Here is a 14,664-nt window from a genome sequence, read left to right as displayed (position 1 = left end):
ATGTTTGATGGTAAGAGCAGCCTGGCAGTAATTACATTTAGGTGATTCTTCGTTATTCAATAAATATAAATGTGTCAACCTAGAACGTCCAATTCATCATCTGGTATAGACCGTCTGATCCTGCCTGGTCTCAAAATTATCATTTGCTAAATGTCTTTCATTTATTTTCGGGTTAATTTCACGTCATTTATTATTTATGCAGTTATTTATGCAGTCTCATTCCCTTTGCCGTGTTTCGTTTATGTTCAAATTGATTGTGGGTTTCAAGTCCTCAGGAGGAATTAAACATTCTGTCACATTCAAGGAGATACTAAATTACAAATAAGAAATAGCATGCATGCGTCACTCAAAGGCAAGAGAGTAAAAATAAGTCCTAAATTAGATTTAAAAGCATCCAATGAAGGAGAAATCCTGTTCAGAAGAAGACTGTTCCAGAGCCTTGGAGCCGCAACACAGAAAGCTCGATCACCTTTTGATTTGCAGCGAGACCGAGGGACAGACAAAAGAAACTGGTCATGGGATCTTAACGGTCTACAAGCTGTATAAGGCAGTGTTTCCCAACCCTGTTCCTGGAGGCACACCAACAGTTCATATTTTGGATGTCTCCCTCATCTGACCCATTAACTTCAGGTGTTGGAGTCTCTTCTAATCTTCTGATGAGTTGATTCAGGTGTGTTTGATTAGGGAGAGGATGAAAATGTGTACTGTTGGCGTGCCTTCAGGAACAGGGTTGGGAAACTCTGCATTAGAAGAGACTCCAAAACCTGAAGTTAATGGGTAAGATGAGGTAGACATCCAAAACATGAACTATTGGTGTGCCTCCAGGATCAGGGTTGGGAAACACTGGTATAAGGACTAATAAGCTCACTGCTATAGGCCGGGGCTGAACTGTGCAACGCTTTATAAGTGAATAGAAGGATTTTAAAATCAACTCTGCATTTTACAGGAAGCCAGTGCAATGAGGCGAGGACAGGAGAGATATGATCTCTTTATAGTTCCTGTTATTAATCTGGCGGCTGAATTCTGGACCAACTGTAACCGAGAGAGTGTTGACTGAGGAAGACCAATGTATAAAGAGTTGCAGTAGTCTAACCGAGAGGAGATTAATGCATGTGTTATGATTTCTAGATCTTTTTTTAGAAAGAAACGGTTTAACTTTTGCCACCAATGAAAAAGCTGCTCTTCACAACTGCATTTACATGCTTGTCAAACTGCAAGAGTGGATCAAAGATAACTCTGAGACTCTTGGCGTGATTGTGCAGATTGTCATTTAGAGCTGAGTTTTAGTTGAATCGCTGGTAGCAGCAGGACCTAATAACAACACTTCTGTTTCATTTTCATTTATTTGCAGAGAGTTATTGGTCATCCAGCTCTTAATGTTGGTTAGCCATAACAAAAGGTTTTCTAATGATAAATCATTTCCTAGTTTGATGGAAAAATATAGTTTGATCCTGATCCTCAGCATAGCAGGGATAGTTTATGTTGTGTTTGAAGAGCACAGAGCTTAAAGGAAGCAAATAAAGAGAAAATAAAAGAGGGCCAAGGATAGACCCTTGAGGAACACCACAATGAATGGGTTTAGGTGGTGAAGGATCCAATATTTACAGAAAAAGATCTCCCCTTTAGATATGAGGAGAATCACTGTAAGGCAAGGCCCTCAACCCAAACAACACACTCAAGTCGTTTCAATAAAATGTTGTGATCTACAGTATCAAAAGCAGCGCTTGGGTCTAAAAGTATTAAAATCGCAGATGACCCAGAATCACACCTGTTAACATTGTGATGTGAAAATAAAGGATATGCCGACCATAATAAGGGATTCCCCCAATGTCTCAAATGCCCCTGCTGAAAAAAACAGCTTAAACCAGCCTAGGCTGGTTGGCTGGTTTTAGCTGGTTGACCAGCCTGGTTTTAGAGGGGTTTTGGCCATTTCCAGGCTGGTTTCCAGCCATTTCCAGCCTGGGCTTAGCTGGTCAGGCTGGAAAATGACCAGTTAAATCCAGCTAAAACCAACTTGACCAGCCTGGTTTAAGCTGGACATAGCTGGTTTCGGCTGGGCTCCCAGCCTGTCTAGGCTGGTCAAGCTAGTTTTAGCTGGTCGTCTCCCAGCCTGACCAGCTAAGACCAGGCTGGAAATGGCTGGAAACCAGCCTGGAAATGGCCAAAACCCCTCTAAAACCAGGCTGGTCGACCAGCTAAAACCAGCCTAGGCTGGTTTAAGCTGTTTTTTTCAGTAGGGGCTTCATAGTAAATAAACAGTTAAATGGTCAGTAATGTGTTTTATTATTATTATTATTATTTACAAAAGAAAAAATAAATAGTATACATTAGCAGCTAATACATTAGCAAACAGTTCAGCTTATTAAAATTACAAGCTATTATAATGAAATAGAATCAAGCTATCAAATCTCATCAGCCGTTTCTTCACTGTATAACTTACACATTCTGATTAAAGAGCAACGAATGAATCTCTTATTTATTTAGATTTTTTTCGTTTGATTGCATTAAATAACAGGTGTCACTTTTAAATTGCACACATCTAATGTTTTAATGAAAGCTTTCGATTGCTTTCCTAACTTTTTATGCTCATTTAGGACGAAATAAGTTGTGTTTGAAAACCCCCCACCAAGATCGACATCTTTAGATGTTATTATTATTAATTATGTGTATATGTCTGTTTAAACACACACCCAAAACCCAGACTTTCACTCCGCTTCAAATCACGTGTACAGAATCCGTTTGGGAAACAGCGTCTATTTATCCCTATGAGCACGTCAGCTGACAGTCACGCACCGCTATATGACTGTTTAGAGGATTGCATATGAAGGGGAGACGGCACCTGTACTGAAAAGAAAAGGGAATCCCATGGTGTAATGTTACTTAATTAAAGTGTTTAAGCTCTAAGATTAATTTAGGCAGGTCCCATATTCTAAACACAGAGGTAATATGAAAAATAAATAAAACTAATGAAGTGCTTAAAGATTTACAACCTCACTGTTCTACAGCCTCATTATTGAAGAGTAATGAATAAACACAAACCTATTAGTTCTTCAGTCTCTTCCCGTTTAATTCTGCAGGGTTCTGGATCACTCATCTTCTCACTGTCCTTCAATAAACTCTGTCTTTGTCTTTCACTGATGGCAGCAGAGCTTCAGGAGAAGAAACAGAGAAAATTTATTAATTTACACTGACTGATGATATAGTAAGTAAGTAAAGTTTATTTATAAAGCACATTTAACTTCAGTTTGGCACTGAACCAAACGAAACCATAGCACACATTCTAAAACCACAATAAAGGTAATAATAAGAATAATAGTATGACAGTAACAATGCACATTAAAAATTTAAAGCCAGGGAAGACAATAAAATAAAAATGTGTCTTAAGTCTGGACTTCAAAATAGAGAGAAAGAGCACTCGTAATGTCCGGTTCCACAAATGATATCTGGATATGAATCATATTATTACATTATAGCACTAAGCACTGCACTATGCAGTTATGTAATTTCCTCAAGTCAGGTGACACCAATAAAATTAGCTTCATGTTGGGATTTGTAGATCTGAAGAGTATAATGAATACGGTTGAAAAGGAACTATTGACATATTGATGATAATATTGACGAGCCTCAGACTATCAACACTCATTAAACAGACATTCAGCATCAGATTGACTCAATTTTGCAGGATACACTAACTACATATTAAAACACATTTGATTAATATCAATATCTAGTTAAAATACTTTAAACGTACTCAAAACCCTCCTGAAAAAAACTGCTTAAATCAGCCGAGGCTGGTTGACTGGTTTTAGCTGGTTGACCAGCCTGGTTTTAGAGGGGTTTTGGCCATCAGCCTGGAGATGGCCAAAACCCCTCTAAAACCAGTCTGGTCAACCAGCTAAAACCAGTCTAGGCAACCAGCTAAAACCAGTCTAGGCTGGTTTAAGCAGTTTTTTTCAGCAGGGAACAAATAAATTAGATTGTTAGCAGCAGCACATGTATGTACAGAAACTGATAAATTAAAAAAACTAGAGCCCAACTATTAATTTAAAGCTTTCTGCATCAAACTTCATATATCTACCGCAGAGTATTACTATTATTTCTCTTAACAGATCAGACTCTGCGATATAACAAACACAAACCTGAAAAAATTAATACAAATACAGAAAAACCCAAACACTGAGCTCATATTGTCCTCTCAGAGCTCCTCTTTGCCTGCTGTATTGTTTTAGTCAGGAGACACACAGATAGAGGTGAACTCAATGCAGAAACTAGTCGCAGATTGTCGCTTTAATAAACTGTAAAGTGTGTTTTATTGTTGTGTAAACAAGAGAAAAAGCGTCAAAGACTCACCTCAGCTCTGAAGACTCGACGCTGAGTGAACGCGTCAGCGCCGACGTCATCGATACGAGGCTTTCACTTTAGTGAAATCACAGACAGAAGCCCAAATTGGGGGCAAATCAGTGCTCGATTCATGCAACAATTACATAGGGTGAACAATCAAAATCATCATCTGATAGAATCGACGATGTGCTGCGACGCCCGTGAAGTATTCGACTTGCTAAATATCGAGACCTGTCCGCGATGACCAACAGCCAATCAGAAAGCGTGATACAGGACAGCGGAGAGTTCGAGGTGGAGTTTTAGACCACAACATCAGAATAAATAAGCATTAACCCTCTAACGCACGCACTATGATAAATCTATTTTTAAAATATTGACTGTTTTCCTTTTCTTAAAATGGTTTAACTTGAAGTGTTGTAAAAAAAATTGAGACAAAAAGGTACCTTAGGCTTTTTAAAGGTACTTTATGATACGTTGCCATATGGCAACAACGTCCAACAATTGATCTAACTTAGGAATTTAAAATTTAAAACTTTCCTTATTAATAATTTTGTTGTTAGAAATTATTTAATTGGTGTTGCAGTATTATAAGCTTTACACAGAACTTATAAATGACACCTTATACATACTTTCCATCTACTCATACTCCAACAGCTTTCATTCATTCCATTATTTTTTGCTAAATGTTATTAAAAACAAACCTAATATTGTATTACCATGTATACAACACACAATAAAATAAATATTTTCCCCAGTAAATATTATAACAAATAAATAAGGAGTCTAGTATATCCAGATGCATCAGAATAATGTAGCTCCTAGCTAGCAATGTTTATGTGTATTATACTATATACCATTGTTTCCCAACCCTGTTCCTGAAGGCACACCAACAGTTCACATTTTCAACCTCTCCCTAATCAAACACACCTGAATCATCTTATCATAACATCAGAAGAGACTCCAAAACCTGAAGTTAAAGGGTCAGAAAAGGGAGACATTCAAAATATGTACTGTTGGTGTGCCTCCAGGAACGGGGTTGGGAAACACTGCTGTATACTACACTACGCCTGGCTTATCTGCCTCTGACCTAACTTACCTGAACTGTCTCCATGAAATGTCCAGTCTGCATCCTTCTAATGGTCAGTAAAACCCATCTCATCCTCACTTTCATCTGCAGGAAGAGCCAGTTCTGTCCTTTTCTTCTTTCACTTACCATAGAACATGGTGGTGCTCGCTAATACACTGTTCCCTGTGTTCATATCTATTCAAAAGTAGCATTGCCATTAAAACTAGATTTTATCCATAATGCTAATGCCATCAACATACAACTAATAAACATTACATTACTAGTTCGAATCCAGACTGATACAGCAGTTTTGAAATGCTTTATTCTTGTATGGTTTTGTTTCAGCATTGGTCTGACATCCGAATAAACACTTGTGAATAAATATGTCTTGTTTTGGACATGAATCAGGGTTGTTGCTAGATTAGAGACGGTTGTGGCCAGAAGTTATCAAGAATTATTTATATTATTTAATAAATTTACCAATGTATTTTATTATTAACATCTACCCAAAACCCAACCATCACAGTACTGTAAAATATTCATTATTATTTTAGTGTTACAAAGATGATGCTAAATTGATGGCGTATCAGCAGCTGTATCCTAGTCATCATAAAACAGCAACATGATTAAAATACATAGAACCACGATTTCTGATTATTTGTACAAGTCGGGATTCGAACCCAAAAGTCATTTTAAGCACCTATCCTCACTCACTATCCTTCAGCTTAGTCCCTGATTTATCAGGGGACGCCACAGCCCAATGAACCACCAATTATTCCAGCTTATGTTTTATGCAGCGGATGCCCTTCCAGCCACAACCCAGTACTGGGAAACACCCATACACTCTAGCATTCACACATGCACTTATACACTATGGCCAATTTACTTAACTCTCTCACACTGCATGTTTTTAGACTGTGGATGAAACCGGTTATTTACCTACCTAGTAAAACTAATACATGCGGTAGTAATGGGTACTTTTTACTTCAGTATTTGTTTGAGGTTGTGCTTCTTGACTTTTACTTGAGTACAAAAGTGTAATCAGTACTTTAACTTTTACCAGAGTCGTTTTATACATGAGTATCTGTACTTCTCCTTGAGTAAAGTATTTGTGCCATCTCTGCGCACAAGCTTGAGTTTCCGGTCTGACACATTCGCATGCTTATGAAGGGTCATCTATGTGGAGAAAAGTCCAGTGTGACAGCAGAACTGTAGGTTTCAATCCAGGGTTACTGACCCAATTAGCTTGACCAGGTGTGTTTAATTAGGGTTAAAGCTAAACTGGAACTCCAGGAACTGAGTTTGACACCAGCGATAGAGAGAATGACAAAACAGGTGCAGAAAAGGTGTAGGACAAATCTGTGGTTGACGTAATTCTCACACATATTGACAAGTCTTTTTTTCCATTTACGAACCATACTGGAGTCAAACCAGTGGAGATTCCACTGCATTGCTGGACATGGCAACGCATAAGTTGGTTAGGTTAGGGACCTTACAAGTTCAATTCCCGTTCCCGACAGGAGTTGAAGATTTGCATGAACTCTAAGATGAACCTTCAGCTCTGAAGACCTCAAAAACGCTTTACCGCACTGATCACATCTGTGTGGTCTCTCTCCAGTGTGGATCTTCATGTGTTGATTAAGGTGTGAGAATTGTGTGTAACTCTTCTCACACTGAGCACATGTGAACGGTCTCTCTCCAGTGTGAGTCCTCTCATGTGTTTTTAGATATTTTAAATGTCTGAATCTCTTGTCGCAGTGTGAACACCTGTACGGTTTCTCTCCAGTGTGGATCATCTGGTGTCGTCTCAATTCTCCAGCTCTAATAAAAGTCTTCTCACACTCAATACACACGAACTCTCTCACACCAGTGTGGATCTTCTGGTGGTCTTTTAAATGTGACCAATGTCTAAAACTCTTTCCACACTCAGAGCACGGATAAGGCCTCTCACTTGTATGAACTCTGAGATGGACCTTCAGATCCAAAGGCCTCAAAAATGTCTTGCCGCACTGATCACATCTGTGCGTTTTCTCTCCAGCGTGGATCAGCAGGTGTAAATTAAGACATGTTGAGCGTCTGAAACTCTTCCCGCACTCGATGCATGTGAACGGTCTCTCTCCAGTGTGAGTCCTCTCATGTGTTTTCAGATGTCCCGAATGAATGAATCTCTTGTCGCAGTGTGAACACTTGTAAGGTTTCTCTCCAGTGTGGATCATCATGTGAAGCTTGAGAGTATGTTTGCGACCAAAAGTCCTTCCACACTGAGTGCAGGTGAAGTTTATGGCTGTCCCTTTCATAAAACAATCCGAGTGAGTTTCACTTTCACTTTTGACATGATGTTTCTCCTTATCTTCACTCAGTTCTTCACTCTCCTCCTTCACCATCACATCTGAAAATCAAGTAAATACATTTTTAACAGTCAAATGATCGTGAATAACACCGGGTTCAAACCAAACCTGGAATTAAGTATTGGTATGACTAAGTTAGATATAAGGGTAATTCTTTATCTACAGGCACTTTTCTGTCCTTTTATTTATAATTATTTTTTTCAAGGTTTTCACCTTTATTTGATAGGACAGTAGAGAGTATTGACAGGAAAGCATGGGGAGCAGAGAGAGGGGAAGGATCGGTGTAGGAGCCTATGAGTTGATGTGAATGTAATTTGGCTGTCACCACTTGGGGGCAGTATGTGCACAAAGGGTTTTTAAGTCGGTGTTTTCTGCTTGAGAGAAGAAGACTTGAGGAAGGGAACGCATGCAGTTTTTACCACACCAAGCACACACACCTTTCTGGACACTAAGGGATTCACCATTATTAATTGCAAGTATGTATTTCCATTAAGCTAAATAAAGTGAATTTAAACTTGAAGAGGAAGCAAGACTGGACATTGGTTGTGTGCGGAAAAACGTGCGTTGAGACGCCAAGCCTTCGGCATTTAGCTGCTGTAACAATCGGCATCGGCAGAGACCATAGACTGTAAAATATATGGACGGAGCATCCGTGACGTCACCCATAGGTTTCTGAAGAGCGCAAAAGAAACTACAAGTAGGCGCGGCCAACCATCGCCATTTTGTTCGCGCGTCATCGCACCCACGGCGGGATACCAAACAAGGGCAAAGAGGCGAAGAGTGAGCGGAGCTACAGACACCTGCTGGCACTTTGCTTAGACCTGGCAGACAGACTTTACTTTGGGAGAAACGCTTGATACTTTATTACCTGCGACTCGTTTGTGTTCTGACCACATGTGCTTGGCTGTACACTATATTAATAAAGTGTTTAGACTTTTAAAAACACTGTAGTAATACATTGAGCCACTAAGCATTGCTCTTATGACGTTTTTCTACAAGAGGAAAACCCAAAATACATCCAAACACTTCAGATATAGTCTGTGTTAGTAAAGGCAAGACTATTGATGAACTCCAGCATAACCCTGTATGATAACGCTTCAGATGACTGTTCTAGAGCCTACAGCTAATCAATCTGTCACATTCTGGAGTGCTTTACGGGTCTAAAGAAAAATATTAATGATAAATGATCTTAAATAAAACAAATACATTTATAGAGATGGTATACAAGTATATAACTTTACTCACATGGGAAACGAGGCCACGTGAATGGTTTGTGAGCACAATTAAGTGCACACAGCATCCCATATCATCTGATAATTGTAAGAAATAAGTCCAAAAGGCAGCTGACTGTGTAAAGCCACACAAAACAACACAAAAATACGATGAATATGCCGAGATCAGTGGCTAATCTGCCGGATTCAGCTGAGGTGAAGTGACGGCGACCAGCGAGACCTAGCTGTCACTCAAGTGGCCACGCCCTTAATTATGCAAACTTAATATAACCTAATATAAAGGAAATGGATGAGTTATAAAAAAATTCACCCCCTCACAATTGTCATGGAGGGTAATAATAGCTATATGAACCAAAATCGTTCTTTGTACCAGGCTGTAAACACCTTTTTTTCTGTTGTAAAGTTGGCCATTCTAACAGTGGGCTCAATTGCAACTTGCTCTATTATGGAGCCAGGACTAGTGGAGTTTCAATGAATTGCAGTTTCAGTTACTTCCGTATTGGCTTCCCGAGGGAGAGCGGGAGGTTGCCGCTTGGCAGAGACCTGCAAGGTGAAATCGAACTCGGGTCGCATGTGTTGACGCATTAACCACTGGCACCAACACTTTTATGTCCTTTGATCATATATCCAAAAATAAACATAATTTTGTTCAAATTTTTCTTTCTTTGTCAAACTAACAATAAACCCTATTTTTAAAAAATTTACTTGCTTTCTATTATATTTTTTTCATATCATTCAAGCTCTTTTAGGTGTCAAAAATCACTGTTTTCACCTTGTCGCACACCCAGAGTTTTAAACGTCAACAATGAAAATAACATTTTAAAATATTATTAATCTGGTATCTAGTAATGTATTGTTGTAAAAAAATAAATGAGTGAATATAGAAGAGAACCCAGTCCAGGAGACTCGAAACAAGCAGAATTCCTTTATTGAGACGTGTTGGTTAATCTGCAGTCAAACAGCGTCTTCGAGAAGTCCATCTGTCTGCAAGAGCCTATTGGAGGTCTGTAGTCTGCGAGTTTTATCACAAGTCTAAATTAAGACAAAGATGTCCTGTCTATATTGTCTTAGGGGGAGGGGAGATGGCTAAACAAAGCATGCAAATTCAGTTTTGGAGTCAGCAGGGTAAATTGGCATATAGGTGTAGAAATCGGCCCAGCTACTGACCACACAAGTTAATCAACAAAATGGTTTCTGTAGCATGAAAGCATGACCCGCAAATTATGTTCTGGAGACAGAAACCGCCTGACCAGTTGACCGAAAAGAGAAAACAAGTTACACAGCCATGCTTTGCATTACTTTGGAATATAAATTTATATTCCCACAGTATCTTAATGAAGCACTAGTGAAATAATTTAAATATTTTATAGTTATTAATGCGAGACTATTATCAAGATTGTTTTTTATACAAAATATAGCTGTCGCACAGCATCAGTGTCATTTCTACAACACTGTACTGTCACTTTAAAAAGTTTGTGCGAAAGATTATTGAGGTGGTTTCTATGAAAACGAATAGTGCCATCTGATTTTTATCAACAACACTTGAAGAAAAATGAAGGAAAATATTGCTTGATAAGGAAATACATTTATTCTGTGCCATTTCCAAACATGTACCTTCTGAGATGTTTTTAAAAAGCAAAATAAATTAAGGTAAATAAGTGTATTTTGTTTACATGAAAGGCTAGTATCAATTCAAAGCTAATCAGTAAAGCCATCTTTAAAAATTTTTTCACAATAAACTGTTGAAATGTCATTTCCACCACCACACACATTTAAAAATAATTAAAAAGTTCTCATCACACACTAAAAGTGTATTCACAATGTATGATTTCATGCTCTATTTAATATACAAATTCAGTGTATTTATTTTCCAATAAGCTCTTAACCAAATTAATATGACATTTTAGAGTGTGACAGGTGTACAATTCAGCATACAACTAATGTATTTCATTGACAAATGTGTAATTATTGAATATATTGTGGAAAGATTGGTTAAACTAGATACAAAAACGATCTTAGACGATGTTTGACTGCCATAATTTATTTCATTTTGAAATAAAAGCTGTATATTGAGATGTGGTGGAATTGACATTTGTTCAGTTCACGGTGGAGAAAATGTTTCTCTTCTTATCTAAGTTTGTCCTCTTACAGATCTTAAAACTAGACAAACCGTTTAAACTTATGAGGCTATGTTAGGTTCATTTTGAACAAGTTTTATACTTAACTTCACAAGGCTAAAAGTGGCCTAAATTGGAGAATTGACCATAAAGTTAATACATTTACTTATTTCACTTTTAGTTGTTCAAGCATAAAACACATTTAAGCAGATATGTTTTTATGTTTCTATTAACAAAGCAAAACACACACAAAAATGCTTTTAAAAGCAGAACAGTCGATTTAGTTTAATTTTCCCATATTCTAAACACAACAATAGGCAAGAAAACGGTAAATGGTCACATGACAAATTACCAAAACGGATGAAGTGATTGAATAAACACAAACCTATTAGTTCTTCAGTCTCTTCCTGTTTAATTCTGCAGGGTTCTGGATCACTCATCTTCTCACTGTCCTTCAATAAACTCTGTCTTTGTCTTTCACTGATGTCGGCAGAGCTTCAGGAGAAGAAACAGAGAAATCTAATTCATTTACACTGACAAAGTAAACATCTGATGTTATATCTAGCAAGTGACAAAATACACGAATAACAGTAACTTAATGTGACAATATGCAGATCTGAAGACATCAGTATAATGAATGAGGTGAAAACAGGAACTATTGACATGAGATAAAGAGGATTTCAGCAGCTTTGATTATATCGATGAACCCTCAGACTATAAACACTAGTTAAACAGTCATTCAGGATCAGCAGCAAAACAGCTCATTTTATGAGTGCTGCCAAGATGAACTAGTCGCAGATTGTCGCTTTAATAAACTGTAAAGTGTGTTTTATTGTTGTGTAAACACGAGAAAAAGCGTCAACGACTCACCTCAGCTCTGAAGACTCGACGCTGAATGAACGCGTCAGTGTCGACGTCATCACGGAGAGGCGGGAACAACGGAGGATAAACAAAAAAGCGCAAAAATAAAATACGTTGACAAACAAAAACAATTACTAATGTAATCTTAATCCAATCATGTGTGAGGTGACAAGGTTTATTAAGCACTTATATATATATATATATATATATATATATATATATATATATATATATATATATATATATATATATAACATGCACCTAACAAATTTTAAAAGCATAGTATTTTATGGCTGACCGATATAATAACTCTAAAACGATCCTTTTCTTAAATATCTACCAACATGAAACAAAAGATTAACAAAGAATAAAAATAAAAAACATTTAAATAGCAAATAACAGCTAATTAAAAGTAATGTAAAAACAACATCCTGTACTGGGTTGCAGCTGGAAGAGCATTCACTGCGTAAAAACATGTGCTGATAAGATGGCGGTTCATTCCGCTGTAGTGACCTCTGATTAACAAAGAGACAAAGCCAAAGAAAATTTAATGAATTAAAAAATAAAACATTGAATATCACGTATCAATGTCAACGAAAGAGTAAAGCTTCTCTTCTCTTCACAACTACATGTTGAAAAATAAAAATAAGAGTTTACCATTGTCACCCCACAGCAAGAAGGTCGCAGGTTCGAGTCTCGGCTGGATTACTTGGCGTTTCTGTGTGGAGTTTGCATGTTCTCCCCGTGTGGCCGTGGGATTCCTCCGGGTGCTCCGGTTTACCCCACAAGTCCAAACACATACGCTATAGGTGGATTGGGTAAAACTAAAATTGACCCTAGTGTATGTTCCAAGTATGGGTGCTCCCAGTACTGGGTTGCAGCTGGAAGGGCATCCGCTGTTAGTGGGTAAGAAATAAATGTACACCAAGAAACATGTGTTCTCTTTAAAAATTGGATCATAATAAATGTTGATGCACTGGCATATTAATATTGTTTTCACTTCATAACTTCAGTTCAGGCGACGCGGTGGCACAGTAGGTAGTGCTGTCGCCTCACTGCAAGAAGGTCGCTGGTTCGAGCCTCGGCTGGGTCAGTTGGCGTTTCTGTGAGGAGTTAGCATGTTCTTGCCGCGTTCGTGTGGGTTTCCTCCGGGTGCTCCGGTTTCCCCCCAAGTCCAAAGACATGCACTATAGGTGAATTGGGTAAACTAAAATTGTCCGTAGTTTATGTGTGAGAATGAGAGTGTATGGGTGTTTTCCAGTGATGGGTTGCAGCTGGAAGGGCATCCGCTGGGTAAAACGTATGCTGGATAAGCTGGCGGTTCATTCCACTGTGGCGACTCCGGATTAATAAAGGGACTGAGCTGAAAAGAAAATGAATGAAGTTCTAGTGAATTAAAATGGCTTCAGTTCAGTTGTCACAGTTGAAGTTCAGTATAATGTAAAAATCCATCGCCAGTCCTATCGAAGCACGCAACATCGCCCAAAACATCAGATGCATTGGATTATAAGAGTATAGATGGCCAGGGGCACCGCTGGCCGGTACAAAATATAATATATTAATATATGTATATAATAGTATCTCTGGGGGCCCCCAAAATGACGTGGGCTCTTACTGTGCGTTTACACCGAAATCAGTGAGAGCGTCCAAGGTCGCCCTGGCGACAACGCTGTCTGCTTTCAGCTCCGGCGGCGAGAGCGTCAAAACTCGCTACATTGATCTCGTATTTAAAGGGACATTGCAGCATATCATTTACATTCCTGCACAAAGCATGCTTTCTAGGGTGAATATGTTGTGCACTTCTTATCAGATTCATTTAACAATGACTGTGAGGGCGCAGGCGAGACGTCGTTTTTCGAGAGACACTTAAACACATAACATGTGCTGCGTATGAAACATCTATAAGTCATGTAAAACAATTCATTGCAACCTGAAATTAATATATTTTGATTGTATGGTTTGGATTATGAAGCTTTATAAGATTATTTGTGCTTTTTAGGATTATTTTGCGTTTATTTGTTTGCAAAAATGTCCGTCTTTTGTTAATTTGTGTTTAATTCAGCGATCACAGAATCGCGAGAAACGAAGGGGTCTGTGTAACATGGGTCTTTGTTGTATTTAATTCATATTTATTTATTGCGGATTTGTGCTCGTTGTGCTTGAGTTATAGGAGGAGTTTCCTACCCGGCTTGTCTAGGATTGGATGATGCCCGTGACGTCATGGGGGACTCCCAGTACATAAGGCTGACAGCAATACGCTTATTTCACGCGGCCGCCATTTTAAAGAACCAAAGCGAGGCTGTGGTGGGAAGAAACGCGGAAGTATAGGACCAGCACTGTAAACATTGCAGTGACATGCTGTGGACTACAAACCTCCAGCTGTTGCCGAGATTTCAAAATACAGATATGGTGTAAACATCACTTTAATATCAGTCAGTACGTTTAATTTAAACAATTAAAAGCAATTTAGCATCAAACAACATCACAAGCTCTGTAAGAGTAATATGCTCAAGTGTCCTCCTAGGCTTCAGTTCATGGCAGCAGGTAAACAGAGGGGACGCTTCCCTGCTTCAGCCTATGTAACTTGGTGAGCGATAAACACTGCAGTCCTCTGTAGCACACCCTCGTGTTGTCCCGGTACTGAAGTTTTAAAACAGTCTAATTCCCGCTAAGTTCAAATTGAAGCGCCGCTGAGCGCG

At 38.6% G+C, this 14,664-nt stretch overlaps 2 protein-coding genes and 1 pseudogene across 2 annotated transcripts in view; all 3 read right to left on the bottom strand.

Moving 5' to 3' along the window:
• znf1181 (zinc finger protein 1181) overlaps positions 1 to 3,145 on the bottom strand; it is a 7,168-nt gene extending 4,023 nt beyond the window's left edge. Inside the window, exon 1 of the mRNA XM_056447500.1 lies at positions 3,040 to 3,145. Coding sequence (XP_056303475.1) covers positions 3,040 to 3,094 — 55 coding nt within the window. The 5' untranslated portion in view covers positions 3,095 to 3,145. The remainder of the gene's footprint in view (positions 1 to 3,039) is intronic.
• LOC130215687 (gastrula zinc finger protein XlCGF7.1-like) overlaps positions 1 to 14,664 on the bottom strand; it is a 359,478-nt pseudogene that overhangs the window by 31,394 nt on the left and 313,420 nt on the right.
• On the bottom strand, positions 4,899 to 7,792 carry LOC130215636 (gastrula zinc finger protein XlCGF7.1-like). The gene has a single exon (XM_056447482.1). It carries the CDS (start codon positions 7,789 to 7,791, stop codon positions 6,886 to 6,888), a length of 906 nt encoding a protein of 301 aa, XP_056303457.1. The 5' UTR covers position 7,792; the 3' UTR covers positions 4,899 to 6,885.

The sequence above is a fragment of the Danio aesculapii genome, chromosome 22 (assembly GCF_903798145.1).
Source record: "Danio aesculapii chromosome 22, fDanAes4.1, whole genome shotgun sequence".
NCBI lineage: Eukaryota > Metazoa > Chordata > Actinopteri > Cypriniformes > Danionidae > Danio > Danio aesculapii.
Note: the sequence above shows the minus strand (reverse complement) of the source record. Positions and strands in the feature narration are given on the sequence as shown.

Bases quoted from the DNA above. Each gene is read 5' to 3' on its own strand.
- LOC130215636 (XM_056447482.1), bottom strand. From the start codon at position 7,791: ATGGTGAAGGAGGAGAGTGAAGAACTGAGTGAAGATAAGGAGAAACAT.